A 16,292-nucleotide genomic window follows, 5' to 3' on the forward strand; every position below is an offset into this window, starting at 1 on the left:
CTCTTGCTTTCTCCCTCCCTCTCTCCACCCGTGAACTCACTGCATGATCCCAGGGATGCTATGTAATTTGCAGATCTTGTAAGTAATAAACGTTTATTTTTTCAGAATTTCCTGATGGTTAGTACTTAAGGGCATCTTGAAATCATAATAAGAACTACAAGGGCCAGTCTAACCACAACATTGGTTGCTGATAGGCTGAGACTGGCACAAGACACACCCAACCCCACTGGCCCCAGAGGCTCTGTTCCACCCACCACCTGCAGGGTCAGCTGACAGGTGCCTTGTAGCTTCCCCCGCAGCTGCCCAAAGGGCCAAGTGATGCAATGGAAGAGCAAGGGCATTAACTCTCCGGGAGGCAAACTCCAATCCTGGGAGATGGGAGGTGAAAGAAGCCAGCAGACAGGTCTCTCCCTTCTTCCCTCTGATGAACTGTTTGAGGCAAGCTGTTCTTTGTAACCTGCTAGAAGCATCTCCCGTGGCTGAGCAAGCAGCCAGGGGTCTCTTGGTGAAGCTGTGGCCAGCTGGGTAACGTGATACTTTGGATTTGCTTCCCTCCTTTCCTGACTTGCTTCCACTTCCCTTCACTCTGGCTGCCCTGGGAACGTAGCTGAACTAAAGTGTTTACTCTTTCCCTCAGGCTCTGTTTTCTGGAGAACCAGAAAATAAGGCATTGAACCCTTTTCTGGAGGGTCCTCTCAGGGCCAGTTTTCCACACAGTTCTCATTGGGAAATGCGGGTTTAAAGGACAACTTCTTTGGTGGGATAGAAACCTGGGCTTGCCATCACTGTCTACTTCCTCATGCACTCTTCCTATCAGGCCTTCTGTCCGTCTACCCTGAACTGTCCTCTCTGAAAAAAAGGCTGAATGAAACCCCAGCTCTTTTGGTAATAAATGGAAGAAAGCGCTGTGCATTTATTAAAACAACATGTAACACGAACTCCGTCGTTGTCCCTTATGTCAGGAATAGACACTGAAATACAGTACCTTATCCTTTCCTAGGTCTGTGAGTGCTACGGAGCCCCTCCCACCAAGGAGAGGAAGTGGGCGGCTGTATCAACCTGGCTTCCTTCCCTTCTTTATAACAATTGCCCGTCACACGTTGACCAGGCATTATCATACAAAAGTTCCTTTACAAAAAGCACCAAATTGGCATACATATACAAGTATATACAAAAATCACATTTTAAAAATGTACAAAATATTCCATTTTGCACCAACGTAGAAAAGTATCCAGTGTGGTTGTTTCAAGCACGTTTCCAACTCTGGTTCGTGACGCTGGACACCGCGGTGAGGTCCCGCTCCTAGTTCCTGCTCTCTGAGCAGAGAGAAGACACACCTCCCCATTGCCCCTCCAGGGGCCCTGACCCCTCCCACCCTGGGCCTGTCACCAAGGCAGCTGGGCCCATCCCCACCCTCCCCAGTCTCTCTGCATCTAGACGGTCTCTCCCTCCTCCATCTCCTTACTGGTGTCCTGAAAGAAAAAGACGAAGAAACACAAGGTGAGATGGGGACTCAGGAGGATCCAGGGCTTACCAGGATGCAGTGACAAAATTATCAGACTCCAATTCCTGCCTGGCCTTTTCCTTTTAAAATTGCAATAGAATTTAGCTGCCTAAATGCTATGGATTTCAGATCCAATGCAAAAAACTCTAGAAGGCTACTTTGTATTTTTTAGCTGGGTTGGAATTTAGTTCCAATAATAACTTGAATTGAAAAATAATAACATTAGCAAACATGACGTTTCTATGTGCCAGACACTGTGTTAAATGATTACCTAATTTACTCTGATTACAGTCTTATCTTTTGAGGTCAGTACTGTTATGCCCCCTTGCATAGATGAGTAGGTCAAGACTCAGAAAAGTCGTGAACTGCCCAAGAACACACCGCTAGTCCGTGGTAAAACTGTGATTCAGATCCCAGGCCCTTAACTATACTCTGCCAGGTTGGGAAACTCAAATACCTATGGGGCCAGGTGACATGAATGGGTCAAGCAGGCAGACTGACAGTGGTGGGGCAAACTAGCAAATGGATGTCCCATCCAAAGGAGGCAACCGCTTCCCAGAGCCAGCTCTCTGAGACTAGGGAGAAGGGCAAGCCCAGCGTTGTCAGCTCTTTCCAAATTTTGACAAGGTGAAAATCCAGTCTTAGTTGAACTCTTCTTTAAAAAACAACAGAAACAAAACATCCTTTTAAAAAAATCTACTAATTTAAAAAATGTTGACAACTAATTTTTAAAATTTTGAACATTGGGCCAATCCTGTCTTGTGGGTGTTCTCTTTTGCCTCTGTTATGCTGTGTCACTTTCTGTTTAGGAAGGTCATTTAGATGTAAAATGGGAGCTTTTTATTATGAATAGTTTGGGGGAGTTCTCTAAGAGTAAAGGGAACACGAATTTACCTTAATAGGTTTAAAACCCCTACAGGGAACAAGAAACATCACCCCACCAGCAAGCACAGCACTTTGCACTCAGTAGGGATCTCATGTTGTCACTGAATGAATGAATGAATGAAAGGAGGGAGACGGATTTCTCACCTTCTTCCTTCCCCTCTGTGGACTCTTCCTCTTCCTGATTTTCTTCTTCAATAAACTCCTCCTCTTCCTCACCTGTGTGTGACAAAGAACAATTGCATTAGATTGGGGCTGGTGTCTCAGAGGAGAGGCTCAAAGGAGATCCAGGCTGGAGACAGCACTCGTTCCACAACCAGTCGGGGTCAAACGGCCACGCGGTGACATCACTGGCCCAGGAGGTGATGGGCTTGTGTCCTCCTTCCCCAACCTCCTCCTTTCTTCCCACACCCTTCCAAGCGAGGGAGGCTCAAGACCTCCTTTTTTCCAGTAGCAGCAGCAGCGTCTGTCACTTGATCTGCCTGCGACTGGAGGGACCTTTGGGGAAGCACACTGTGTACCGCTGCACATTTCTTAGACAGATCAACTTTACCTGGGGAAAATGGGACAAAAACGCCTTGATTCTCAGGGATCAGAGTCCTTATTCTGAAGGAATCTGCTCAGCCTTTGAAATCTGCTTGCCTAGCACTCCTTCTTCAGTGTTCCGCATTCCTTAGCCTACAGAGGCGTGGATGTGGGGCGTGGAGCCCTTCTGGGGCCATCTGCTCCTTAGTTGTCTGAAACTGAGCCTCAGACAGTGACTGTCACAACCTTTGTGCTCACTCTCCCATCCCGGGGTATCGCCTTCAAGCTCTACTCACAGGGGACGTGCCCCTTCCCCACCCCCTCTCTCAAGCCACTTCCTTAAGCCTTTGGGGGCCCTGAGGGGTCACTACAGACTCAGAGCATTTGCCAAGAGTATCTGGGGAGAGGCTTGAAAGAGTTAATTCCTCCAAACTGACAATTGGGATCTGTGCATAACCCAGGGAATGGTTTTGTGGAGGTTTAACCATTATCACAGTTAACTACTCATAGCAGCATTTGCTGAGAACTTACTCTGTGCCAAGTGCTTCCTTGTGCTAAGGACTGTACATGCACTGCCTCATAAAATCCCCAGACGGCCCTCGGTAGAATCTGCACGGGGTTACTTACTGGTGTGTGGCCTCTGCAAGTCGCTCACCTTTCCTTGGTTTTATTGCCTCAGTTACAAAATGGAGATGACAAGAGAACTACCTCTTAAAGTTGTTGTATTAAACAACAAAATTCATGCCTAGGGCTCAGTGCCCCGGATATAGAAAGTGCTCAATAAAGGGTAGCTGTGGGTACTCTCCCCATTTATCCATGGGGACACGGAGGCTCAGGGAGATTACTGAAGGCAGTGCAGACAGTCACAATGTCAGACTGTTCACATAGTATGATCCACTCTTGACTATCTTAGCTTAGGGAGGGTGACAGTGGAGCAGATGCTCTACAGCAGTGGATACACCCAAGTCCGTTGACATCTCAGCTGTGGGATGCATTTTGTCCTTACCCAAGAATAGGGTACATTTGGGCTTCTGGGAATAGATTTAACACATCAGAGTCTGAAAGCTTGCAGGAGAGCAGATTCAGGAGGTGCCAAGAAGCTTTTCTCTTTCTCTTGCCAGCCCACTCACAGTTCTTCCCTGTTCCTGAACAACCTCTGCCCCCCTTTCTTTCTCTCAGCAGATCATTGGAGCATCACCTCTCAGACAAATGCAACATTCAGCAGAATTGGATCCGCCCTCTCTTTCTTCGTTGCTAACTAGCTATCTTTCAACTGTGTAACCTTGAGCAAACTATCAAAATCTTTGTTCTCCATCTGGTTGCCTCATTTTCTCTTATTATTTTTCCTTTGTTATTGTTATGGTTATATTGTTACAATTATTATATGTACGTTATGGAAGAGTAATCACAAACAGAAGCAAGGACAGAATATAGATAAATTAAGGTGCCTGAGTGTCCGCGATTATAGCAGTAAGAAGCTGAAGCCAAGACTAGCTTTAGGCAATAACTAGTATATGTCTAGCATCTTACAAAGACTTCTGAAGCAATATCTTATTTGTTGCAACAGCATCATTCGGTGGTCATTATCAGTAGGCTCATTTGTTACCTAAGTTTAAAGTTAGGAAATGAAGCTCCTAACTTCAGAGGTGGAGGGAGCCTCCAAAAGGCAACACAGATAAGAAGTGGTAGAACCGGATTTGACCTTAGGTCTGCCTGACTCCAGTTGCCAAGCTCTTTCTATTGCCCCAGGTTCCTCCCTATAGCAGATCCATACATAATTAATTGAGCAACAATTATGTACCAGGCACTGTGGTGGGCTCTGGGCTCATCCAGAAGTTGGCGGTATGAAATTAACTGATATCTGGGCGTCTTTGCTAGTGTATCTGCCTCTATGTGGGGCTCAGTGGGAGGGAAGCTGATTTGGGGGGGAAATAACCCCTTACCTGTCCCAAAGTCGATGGCCCTCAGGGTGTCTGCTATGTGCTCTAAGTCCAAAGTAAAGTAGTCCATGTTTTCAAAGCCCTGCTCTATCTTCCCCAGCTGGCAACCCTTGGACGCTTCCACAATGCTGTAGGGGAGAGAGAAAAAAGGGTGGGGTGGGAGCACAGTGAGATCTCTGGCCTCAGAGAAGGAAGGAGTTGTTTTAGCCCTAACTTATACCACTGCACGTGCTTGTGCCCACACCCAGGCCTTGCACCCAGTGACTCCCCCTGGAGGATGGAGTATTTCCTCTCCAGTCACAAGCAGAATGGATGGTCCAAGAAAGCAGGGATGCAAAGGCCAGGAAAGCTAGCCTGGGGTGAGACCCTCCCAGCAGACCTAATGCAAAGGAGGAGGCCCTCTGGACAGAAGTCAGAGGCCCTGAAGGGAGCTGGGGCCTTGGATCATAGCCCTGGAGAGACACTGACCTTCTGATGAGTTGCTTGGCACTCTGTGGGGGAAAAGAAAGAGCAAAGGGTTAGGACTGCAGAGAGGGTAGCCCCAGGAAATCAGCGAAACCAGTGACTGGGCTCTGCAGATGGGCACTTGGTGCCGTTCCCTAGCCCAGCTGTGACCCGCTCCTCAGCTTCAGCAGAACAGAACTTGGATTTTCCCTCTGTCCATCGTCTGCACACATCTTGCTCATCATCCTAGGACCCTCCCGTTGTCCTGGCAGGAAGCTTGGATTCTAGGAGTATCAGTCTAAACCCTCTTAAACTTTGAAATCTTCAAGATGAGAATCATATCTAATCACCTTTTTATACCCAATGTATAGCACAAAGCCTGGCCCACAGTACGTGCTTAGGAAATTTTTATTGAACTTTACTCTTCCTTCACAAAATCTTATAGCTGATCCTTTTATGTCTCCCCCAAGAAGCTCTTCTAGGGTAGGGCTGTGTCTCGTTCATCTGTGTCTCCACCTCAGTGGCTGACCTACGGCATGGGCTCAATTAGTAGTCTCTAAGTGGACACTGTATTTTGCCGCTTGCAAAGCCATTTCGCAAACATCCTTTTATATGATCCTCGTAAAATCAGTTAAGAGGAAAGAAGGTAGGAACTGTTACATGCTCACTTTACAGATGAGAAAACTGAGGCTTGGAGAGCATTAAATGACTTGCCCAAGGGCACATTCTTTGGTGATCAGTGATGGAGCACGACCTGACCCTCAGACAGAGCTGTTGAGCGGAAGTGCCCACACCCTCCCAGTCCTGCTCACCAAGAGGAAGATGGCCCCGCCGGGCTCGTCCAGGGACTGGATGGCTGTCTCCACCAGCTTGGTGGACTTCTCCAGCTGCTCCCGGTATTGCTGGATGAGGGCCTCGTGGAAGCTGAGCTTCTCCTCCTGCTCCCGCGTGATCCGCTGCAGCAGCTCACTCTTCTTCTCGTCCAGGATGGCGTACAGCACGTCGAACTTCTGGCTCAGCTCTTCCTTCGCCTGGTGGCTGTTCTCCTGGGGACAGAGATCTTGGAGTCACATCCTGCGGGTCCTCCTTCCTATCCCCAACGCTTCCTTCTTGGGATGGGTGTGCTAGGAATAAAAAGTCTGAAGCTGGGAGAGATTTACTGCACCCCCATTTTACAGAACACGAAATGAAGCCTTAGCAAGAAGAAAGCATTTGCTAAGGTTTCCTAGCCACTTAGTACACCAGTAACATTTGGAGGCTGGTGTCATAGAGAAAGCTACACCTTTCCTCAAAAGTAGAGACTCTAAGGTCAGATGGGATGATGTATGTGGGCCTCCCCAAATCACACTCTTCCTCCCATTTTAGGACCAACACCAGATTTGGGAAGCTCTGCATCATTTGGTCATCAGAGAGGTGGAGAAGCTGCTCCTCCCCTAGTGGCCTCCACATTGAGGCTTCCTTCTGTCCAACACTGATGCTACATCTTAGTTTCCTTACCTATAAAATGGGTATAATAATAGCACCTCATCAGACTGGGGGCTCTAGTATCCTCTGTCAGACTGGGAGCCCCTCCCAGTTATTACGTTGTTACGTTATTATGTTGTTATGGGTAATAACAACATCCCTCTTCCTTCCTTTAAACCTATCCTTCACACAACTCTTTTGTCCACCAGAAATGTAATGATCCTTTTCCCCCATCTCATTTCCAGGTCCCCACAAGGGGAGATGGAAAATCATGGGTGCTTTTGCAGGGATAGAAAAGTTGCCTTCCACCTCTACGGTCTTGCTACTCAAAGTGTAGTCCATGGGCTAGCAACTTGGGCAAATCCTGGGAGCTTGTTAGAAAAGCAGAATCTCCTGCCTCATTCTAGACCTACTGAATCAGAACTTGAATTTTAACAAGATCCCAGGGTGGTTTGCATGCACATTAAAGTTTGAGAAGCTTTAGTCTACAGCACACTGGAGAACAATGTTCTAAAAGCTACTAGTGCTGAATAAATGCTGGGAATTATTGGTGGGACACTCACTGCCTGAAGTCAGGGACCTGGTCTGTCTTGCTCACCGCCCCACCCTCAGCACCTGTGGCAGAGCCTGACACACAGCTGTCCTCAAGAAGCGTTTGTTGAGCGGGTGGATGAATTGATTAGTCAGTCCCTCCCTCACCATCCCTGCTTGAACACCCCAGAGACCAAGCTGCACTGGGAGGCTTCGAACCCCCAGGCAGAGCTAGTCGCCCCCTCACCTTGGTCACTTGACAGGAGTCCTCCAGCTGAGTGATGATGGTCTGAATACGGTCGTTCCCTGCTACCAGCATGGAGATACAGTTACTCAGCTCAGTCTAGATGGGAGGAAGGGGTGGGGGATCAGGAGAAGAGAGACAAAAAATAGTCTCAGGGCCTGCCCTCTGGGGAGTGGCAGCAAAACGGCACCCTCACTCCCCCCTCTGCGAGAAAGAGCCTCTTTCTGAGGTGCGGCTCAGCTCCAGAGCAGAAAATATCAGAGGGATACTGCATCCCTCGTTTTGCAGATGAGGCCCAGAGAGGGGAAATGAGCTGCCCAAAATACACAGCAATGTGCTGGCAGAGGAGGGGCTTGTTTCTAGGAATGGAGGGGTCCATAAAAGAAAGAGGGTGGAGAATTCTAGAAGAGAGAGATCAAGAGAAGAGCAGGAGGTGGGGAGGAAAGAGCATAGAAACGGGAGCCACAGCTTACTCATGTACAGCATGGTGGGGCTCCCACAGGCCCAGAGGCCCAGGGAGAGGACTGTCAGCTGCCTCCTGCTGCAGAGGGATCTAGGGAGAGGTGACCAGCAGAGGAAGGGGTATCTGGGACCCAATCCACACTGGGTGGTAGAAGTCATGGCCAGAGAGGGCCCTGGTGGCCTGGCCCTGGGATCTGCTCTCTCCCTTGGGGCCAGACCAGATGCTCTCAAGTGGCTCTAAGTATAACTCATGAGCTCAGCCACCTCCCCAAGGAAGGCAAGGGCTGCTGGCCCTGCGGGCGGGAAGTCCCTCCAGGGGGACTATTCCTGAAAGGCCGGCTCAGCAGATCTACAGGGATCAAATCCGCATCCTGAATCGTATGTCCCGCAGGCTCGGGCTGGGGGTGGAAGTGGCTCAGGTCAGCACCTTTTGTCCCTGGAAGACACTCTGCAGTGGGGCCACCTCGCAGGCCTTGTGGACCCCAAACACCTTGCACATGGAGCACGTGGGCACCTCACATGTGAGGCAGTAGATGTTGATTTTCTCATCTTCGTGCTCCTTGCACATGGGGTGGTTGCCTTTCTGCAGGGGCCGACTGAAGTGGAGAAGAGTCATAAGTCACGAGGTGGGAGTCTCGAGTCCCTGTCTCCTCCCCCAGCCCCAGGAGGCCACCCCAGATCTATGACCCAAGCTCTCAGTGGTGGGCTGTCCCAAACCCTTTTCTTTCCATCCTCTGAGGACCCAGGACCAGGGAAGCCAATGACACCAAGACTAGGATTCAAACTCCAGTGATGGAGTTGGCCCTAGGCCTTGCCAGTACAGGACATGGGAAGGATTGCAGAATCCCAGAGTCATCTTGAGACATTTTCGAGAAGAGGAAACTGGGTCCCAGAAAGGTGAATTGACTTGCCCAAGGTCACCCAGAAAGTCAGGGCATGGGAGGCTAGAGTTCATTTGCTCTAATTATAGTCCCCATGCTCTTGGTTACAGCAGGCTGGGATCCGAGCAAAGCAATTTATACTCATGGCCTCATTGAATTCTATATTTAATCCACCAGACTGTAATCGCCATCAAAGCAGGGAAACTTGCCTATTCTCTTCACCCCTGAATCTGCAGTGTACAGTGCCTGGCATGGAGAAGGTGGTAATTAAATACAGGTAGAAAGAATAAATCAGTAAGCATGCCGTGAAGGTGCCCCGAGGCTCTGAGACAGAGGCAGTATGTGTGCCCCAAGTCACACAGCTAGAACATGGGCAACACAGGGCCATCCAATGGCCCAGCACAAGCCTTGATTTCCAGTCTGAGATTCTTTCCAGGGTCCAGAATCGCTTCTTTCTGTTTCCTCCCAAACACACACTCTTAGGATAACTTTCTCCCTTTGTCTCTCTCTCTCTCCTTTTAGGGCCTCTGGCATGTTTTCTGTGTTTCTCTCAGGGTCACTTCCTCCCCGAGATTCCATTTTTAGGGTCTAGGTCTTACTGCCCCTGCTAACTATACACTCATTTAGAGCCAAGAGCACATCTACACACCTCTGCTTTCCCAGCCCCTAACACAGCAGGCAGCTCAGAATGACTGTCCCCCATCATGTCAGTGCCTCCCCTCCAAAGAACCTTGCATGGCTGATCACACCCTGGGCATTATTGTCCCCTCAAGGTCTTAAATAGGCCCCTTTCCAGATTTACCTTTTTGCATCTTTTAGCCCAGGGCCCCCCCATGCTGGCAGGGTTCTCCCTTTGCCACCTGTCTCTATCCCCTGGGAAGGGAGCTCTGGGGTGGCAGTAGGTGCAGAGGTGAGGCAAGATCCTGAGGGTCTGGTACCTGTGTCCTCTGTCATCCCAGTGGCCTATCCTCCCAACCCCAGGCACCAACATCACGGTTCAAATCCAGATTGTTCTGCCACTTACTCATTGTGACCTTGGACAAATGATTTCACCTCTCTGAGCCTTGGTTTCATCCCAGAGCTACTGGGATCATGGCAGGAATTGCCTGTACTGAATGTGCAGTACCTGGCACAGAGCAGACCCTCAATAACTATCATCATCGTTCAACTCTGTGGAAAGGCCTTGACAACATGCTCTTCCTAGGTCGACACCGGGTGGGCTACTATTTTGGCGCAATATTGATTTTATTATTATTATTATCATGATCAACGATATCATTGCATTTTTGTAGTGTTGAACTCTAGCTACATAAGAGGCAGTAGCGGTTAAGAATGTTCACTGGGCAGTCAGTCAGACAGGCTCGCTCTCAGCTCCACCACTTGCTAGCTGAGTGGCCTAGGACAAACCTCTGATCCTCTCAGAGCCTCCATTTCCTCATCAGAAAATGAGGGTAAGAATGGTTTACAGGATTACTGTGAGAATTAAACAGGGATAATGCACGGAAAATACTTAGTGCAGTGCCTGCACACAGTAGCTGCTCAATAAATATTTGATATCTTTAACATTTCCCATCAAAATCCTACTTGACAGTCACAATAACAAATCTTACTGTCCCTTTCTGGAGACAGGGGAAAAGGAGGCCCAAAGACTTACCCAATATTCTACAGTGCGTGAGTAACAGAGTCAGAGTAGCAAACAGTTCTCAGGTCAGAACTTTCTCAAGCGAGGACTGGTCTGTCACCTTTTTGGGGGGCCAGATACTGCCTGTAGGCAGGCACTTGGTGAAGGTTTGGGACCACGAGGGCCATGAGGTCAGCAGCCTGGAAGTCTTGTCAGGATGTCCTGATTTGTAAAGATCTCCCTGGTAGCTGTGTCTCTCCCCAGTTTGAGGCCCAACACTGCACAACTTCCACCACGCACAAATTCTGCCTGAGAATGAGTGGCTATTTCACAAATAGGGAGACTTGGAGCCAGATGGACCGGGCCCAGTCCCAGCAATTCTACTTGTCAGCTGGGAAACCTTGGGTAATTGACTTCACCTCTTTGAGCCTCAGCTTCCTCATCCATGAAATAGGGATGATGAAAGCCACGCTGACCCATGGGATTGTCATGAAGCAGCAGCAGGAAGCATTCCCAGTGTCTCGCGCTGGTGTTCTCACTATGGAGAAACTGGCTGTGTTCTCACTGGGTGATTTCTCTGCTTATCAGGGCCACTTAGCTGGCTCCAGTGCCTCTCTCTCCCTCTTACATCTCATCTTTCCCCTGGTTTCTGTCTCAGTATCTTCCAGGAGGACAGCCTAATGTCTGGATCCCCTCCCATTCACTGGGTGACACCAAAAGCCAGGGCTGCGGGATAAGATGAGCCTCCGTTCCTGCCTGGGGAAGAGGGAGATGGCTCTCTGGATTGGCTAGCATAGCTCTTCCAGCTAGGGGACTGGATCCTGAGCAGATGAAGCAGGATGGGGCCTTGGAGAGCTGGGCTCAGAGGACGGGCTGGGGAGAGGGGATGGCCTCCCAGCCGCCGGGTGAACTGACCTGGAGCACTCCTGCTTGTAGATATCAATGATGTTCTCCACCAGCAGATTCCTCTGCAGGCCGTACACTCCATGACGGTCCATGATCACTTCATGGCGGCAGGAGGGGCATCGGAAACGGCCTCCAGACATGGACACCGAGCCACCCCGGCTGGTCCAGTAGGGATTTGCAGCCTGCTGGTGACAAGGGCAGAGGTGAGGCCTGGGCTCCCTCCTCAATTCCTTCCCTTTCTGACCTCCGACTACCCTTCCCCCTGCTCACCCCAAGATGACTTAAAGCTCCCTATCCTGAAATGAGAGAACCAGCCCGCTTACACAGGGAGCACCTGAGAAGTAACCAAGCAATCAACAGGTCTGGAGGTCAGCAGACCTAGGCTCAAGTCACAGTAATTCTCTGAATGACTTCAGGCGAGCAACTTTTTCTCTCCAAGCCTCAGTTTGCCCATTTATGAAATGGGCATATAATTAGAGCCAGCTCCTAGGGCTGCTACTTTAAAGAAAAAATAGTGAGAGATCATTCTGTAAAGTGCTTCTGGGGAATTTTGAGGCCTGCTTCCCAACCAGGATGCACATCGCTCCCATTCTTTTCTTAGAGAGATGAAGCCCCTCCTGCACCATATTATAGGGAACAGCTTCAAAGGGTAAGATGCCTCCACGGCTCAGTGCCTCTCGGCCACCCTCCTCCTAAAACTCTGGGCACCTTGCCACTTTGGAGCTGGCTCCAGCCCCCAGGGTCTGGTTTCTCTCCCCTCTCCGCCTGTCTCTCCCACTTATCACTTGAGGTTTTTGGAATCCTGATTGGAGAGTCAACTGCGGTGCTCAGGACAGGGGTGGAGTAGCTACAGGCAGGGTGGGGAGGGGAAATGTGCGTCATGGAGAAGGAATGGGGCAGCCAGAGCTGCTTCCCTAGCCCCCTCGGCCCCTTCCAGAGGCCTCTGCAGGGGTTCACTTCAGAGGGGGAGAAAACAGCCCCAGTTTGGAAGGGTCCTGGGCTAAGAAAGAAGTTTTCTTTTAGTTTTCACCACAGGAAAACTGAGTAGCTGCCTGGGGCCCCAGTTCTAGGCCATACCCAGCACTGACCTGGAAGATGTCACAGGCACACTTCCGGCAGAGGTTGTGTTGACATGGCAAGATGACCACTGGCTTGGTAAACATCTCCAGACAGATGGGGCAGATCAGCTGCTTCTCCAGGTTCTCCATGGGGTTCCCATCCTGGATCAGGCTTGACTTATAATCCATATTGTCAGGAGACGTGGGGACCCACCTGGCTGTCTCCTTCACCTGCCTCGCTCTAAGCAGATCTGGGGTCTTGCCTTTGTCACAAAATACCCGCCTGGAGCCTCTTTGCCTTCTTCTCCTGGAGCCCGAATTCTGCCTTGGTCTGTGGCCCCTCTGATATTTATAGCTGGACCCTGGTCACATGAGCCCCAGCTAGGGACCAGCTGAGCATTCCAATGCCAAGCGGCTGGCAAGGCTTGAGTTTCCTCCAGGCCTGAAAGACCAGCCCTCTCAAATCACATGTAAGGATGAGCAATAGCTGTTCCCTTGGGACGGGGGTCGTAAACAAGAACAGCTTGTTCGTGGACAGGCTTGGGGCAGGACTGGGTACCCAGAGTTTCCTCCAAAAATTAGTCTCCTCCCACAGTAGGCTGGTAAGGAGGGAGTGGGCCACTGGGATTTGTGGGGTTAATAGCCGGTGCCCTCTCACTGACCTAAATCAGGTCCATCCCCTCCTCTGGAGTCCTGGGCAGCTCCCCAGATGAGGTCCATCCCCAGCACAGCATGTTGCTAAAGACCTTGGTCCCGCCCCATCCCCGCCCACCCCCCACACCCAGGCTAGCCCATCCCTCCATCCTTCGGCCACTAATTCCACTTCTTTTTTTTTTGGCCACACCGCATGTGGGATCTTAGTTCCCCAACCAGGGACTGAACCCATACCCCCTGCAGGGGAAGCATGAAGTCATAACCACTGGACCGCCAGGAAAGTCCCTAATTCCACTTTAATACTGAAAGGGCTCCCTTGAGACAGAGTCTATTTCCCTCATTTTATAGATTTTGACACTGAGGTCTAAGAAAGAAAGGACCTTATTCAAAGTCATTTGGAAAGTAAGTGGCAAAGCCAGGAATCTTATTCATTCATCACACATTTTCTGAGTACTAACTATACATCAGGCACCAAGGTGATAGATAAATGAGTAATCCTTTTCCCTGCCCTGAGATACTCACAGCCTAGGGAGGGAGACAGACAGAAATAACTATCACGTAGGGCCACGAATCCCTACCTAACCACTTAGACATTATCCAGATGTTCCTGTCTGCTCTCTGCACAAATTTAAATTTTTCTCCATGTCCTTCTTGACCGTCGTCCATGTCAGCAGGTAGAAGTCATTAGAGCAGTTCCAACGGCTGTCTTTAAGGTAGAATGTCATGCAAAGGGACATTGGTATAACGTGCTGGGGCAAGAGTGGGAGCAGTAACATCAGACCTCAGGATGAGCCTAAGAGGCTGTAGAACCTACAGGAGGAGTGTCCATGATCTCACGAAAGAGGGGCAGCAGGAGAGTAGGTTTGACGGCCTCAGCCTGGAGAGGAGTTAATGGTTGGAGCCCTGAGACGAGACCTAGTGAGTAGTGAAGGCAGAAGAGCCAACCTTAGGAAGGGGAATGGGAAGGAGAAGAAGAGGGGCAACCAGTCACAGAAAGAGGAGGGGGCCTAGAGGACAAGGAGTGGGCAATTTCAAGGAGAAGGTAGTCCCCCCAAAATGTCAATGGATAGACTTAGCTGAGCACCTACTATATGCTGGGCACTGGGCTAAGCAATTCATGCACATTATTTCATTTCATCATCTCAATAGCCAGCAACGTAAGAACTACTGTATCATCAACATTCCACAGATGAGGAAACTCAGGCACAGAGAAGTAAAATAACTTGTATGAAGTCACACAGATTGTAAGAAGGGGCTCTAGGACAAAACCCAGATACGCTTGACTCAGAAGTCCAAGCTCTTCAAGTCTCTACTGAACTGTAGGTCAACACTGCCAGGCCAGCCAGGGGCTGGAGGAGGATGAGAGTTGAAAAGAGGCCATCTTTTCTTCCTTGCTCAGTTTTGTTCAGGCATAAGGTAGCACTGTTCTCCAGGAAGGAGGGCCTTTTCACTGCCACAGGAGACAAAGGCTTCAGCCTATCGTGGAATCCCATTCTCTTTTGCCTAAGTGACATAGTTATGGTCAAGGAGACCCAAGGGCTAGTGTAGGTGGGCTAAAGATAAAGGATTTCCTCCCTGATAAAAAGTAAAGTGCAAGAAGAAAGCTTCATTCTTGCCTTTGAATGAGGCTATGAGAGAGTGAGGCAGCTATCTTGCAATCAAGAAGGGACAAGTCTGAAAAGGAAATCAACTCCCTGAGAATGGCAAAGACGAACTACAGAAAGCACTGGGGTCGTTGATGCCATCATTGTGCTGCCAGTCTACCCACCCCCAGAAGTGCCCTCTAAAGTGTGAGATAACAAATGTCAGGACAGTGTCATTAATCTGTTACTTGCAGCAGAGAGCACTCTATATCCATTCGTGATTCCAACTCTTCTATGCCAATGATTCTCAAATCTCTAATTCCAGTTCAGACCCCTCTCTCCCTTAAGCTGAAGACTTGTTGGAGATCTCTACTGGGATGTCCCAATAGCACCTCAAACTCATCATACCCCAAACAGAACACACCATCTCCTCCCCGCCTCCCTCCCCCAACCAAGCTCCTGCTTCCGTTTTCCTTGTCTCATGTTTCGGTGGACAGCACTCCCATCCAGCCATCTGCACAGACCAGAAAGCTGAGAGCCATCCTGGGGCTCCTCCTTCCTCCTTCCTGCACATCCAGTCAATCTCTGCATCAAACATGGGTCCACCTTTACATCTCACTTGTCATCTTGCCAGCTGTGAGTCTGGCTCTCCCTCTGGACTTAGAAGACTGAGGGCAAAGACTGTCTCTATTTGTCTCTGTACCTCCAGCACCTGGCACGTAGTAGGCACAAAGAAATGTTCCTTAAATGGGTGGATGAGTGAATGAGCAAACTAAACATAGAAGCAGCAGGGTTACTGTCAGACTTGGGGGAGACTGAGGTAGTTGAGCGAGCTTTTCTTGGCTGAGATGGTACAGACAGTGGAGCTGGGTGTTGGGGTTGATGGCATACATCCTAAAGCCTTGGGAAGGAGAGGGACACTCCAACCTTTGAGCTGGGAGGATGAGAGAGAGGAAAGGATGGAGGTTAGAATTAGCGGTGTTGGGAGATGGAGAGAAATGTGCTCATATTGATAACCTCCATCAGTCAAGAGAGAGTTGAGGTGACCTCTGAGGCTGAGGCAGGGAGAAGAGGAGCATGAGTGTGTGAAGCATAGGAGGAAGTGCCCTAGAGAGGGGTGGAAGGGCTGTCTGGGGGCAGAAGAGCCTCGCTGATGTCTCCCAACACGGATTTGCCATTTGAGAGGAGCCATTCACGTGGCTCTGTTGACTTTCTCTAGCCACACTTGGCAGTTCAGGTGCAAAAACCACACAAATAGACAGTGGGATTGACTCCAGCCTGGGAGCTGGCAAGGCCAGCACTGTTGAAAGTCAAGGGGTGAGAAAAGGAAATTCTCACATGGGCCACGCTGGGCAGCAAAACATGTCCTGTCATTTAATCTTCACAGCAGCCCTGCAAGAGAGATATTTTGATCTTTGTTTTTCCCAGGAAGAAATGAGATTCAGAGACTTAATTGGCTTGGCCAGAGTCACACAGCCACAAGTAGCAGAGCCGAGCTGGGGTTCACATCCAAGGTAGCCTGACTCCTAAACCTGTGCTCCTCACACTGAAGCATTTATTTAGTGCTTATTGCACGTCAGGCACTGTGCTAAG

General features: G+C 49.7%; 1 protein-coding gene across 2 annotated transcripts; it reads right to left on the reverse strand.

The window, feature by feature from the left end:
- Positions 1-889: 889 nt before the first annotated feature.
- On the reverse strand, positions 890-12,791 carry TRIM63 (tripartite motif containing 63). Of its 2 annotated transcripts, none has more exons than XM_007178674.2 (9): positions 12,493-12,791; positions 11,414-11,586; positions 8,424-8,592; positions 7,538-7,633; positions 6,108-6,341; positions 5,320-5,342; positions 4,855-4,979; positions 2,534-2,605; positions 890-1,472 (listed from the first exon to the last, which is right to left on the reverse strand). In XM_007178674.2, the coding sequence occupies exons 1-9, from the start codon at positions 12,649-12,651 to the stop codon at positions 1,462-1,464; spliced, it is 1,062 nt and encodes a 353-aa protein (XP_007178736.1). In that variant the 5' UTR covers positions 12,652-12,791; the 3' UTR covers positions 890-1,461. The 2 variants fall into 2 exon arrangements, with proteins under 2 accessions (XP_007178736.1, XP_057387100.1); XM_057531117.1 differs by having other exon boundaries at positions 11,414-11,589.
- Between the last annotated feature and the right edge of the window lie 3,501 nt (positions 12,792-16,292).

The sequence above is a fragment of the Balaenoptera acutorostrata genome, chromosome 1 (assembly GCF_949987535.1).
Source record: "Balaenoptera acutorostrata chromosome 1, mBalAcu1.1, whole genome shotgun sequence".
Lineage (NCBI taxonomy): Eukaryota > Metazoa > Chordata > Mammalia > Artiodactyla > Balaenopteridae > Balaenoptera > Balaenoptera acutorostrata.

What these genes read in the sequence shown, in the direction of transcription:
- TRIM63 (XM_057531117.1), bottom strand. Translation starts at nt 12,651, where the DNA reads ATGGATTATAAGTCAAGCCTGATCCAGGATGGGAACCCCATGGAGAAC. An exon ending in TACAAGCAGGAGTGCTCCAG is followed by an intron (nt 8,593 to 11,413) that starts GTCAGTTCACCC and finishes TCTCCACTTCAG; the next exon opens with TCGGCCCCTGCAGAAAGGCA. An exon ending in GGCCATCGACTTTGGGACAG is followed by an intron (nt 2,606 to 4,854) that starts GTAAGGGGTTAT and finishes TGTCACACACAG; the next exon opens with GTGAGGAAGAGGAGGAGTTT.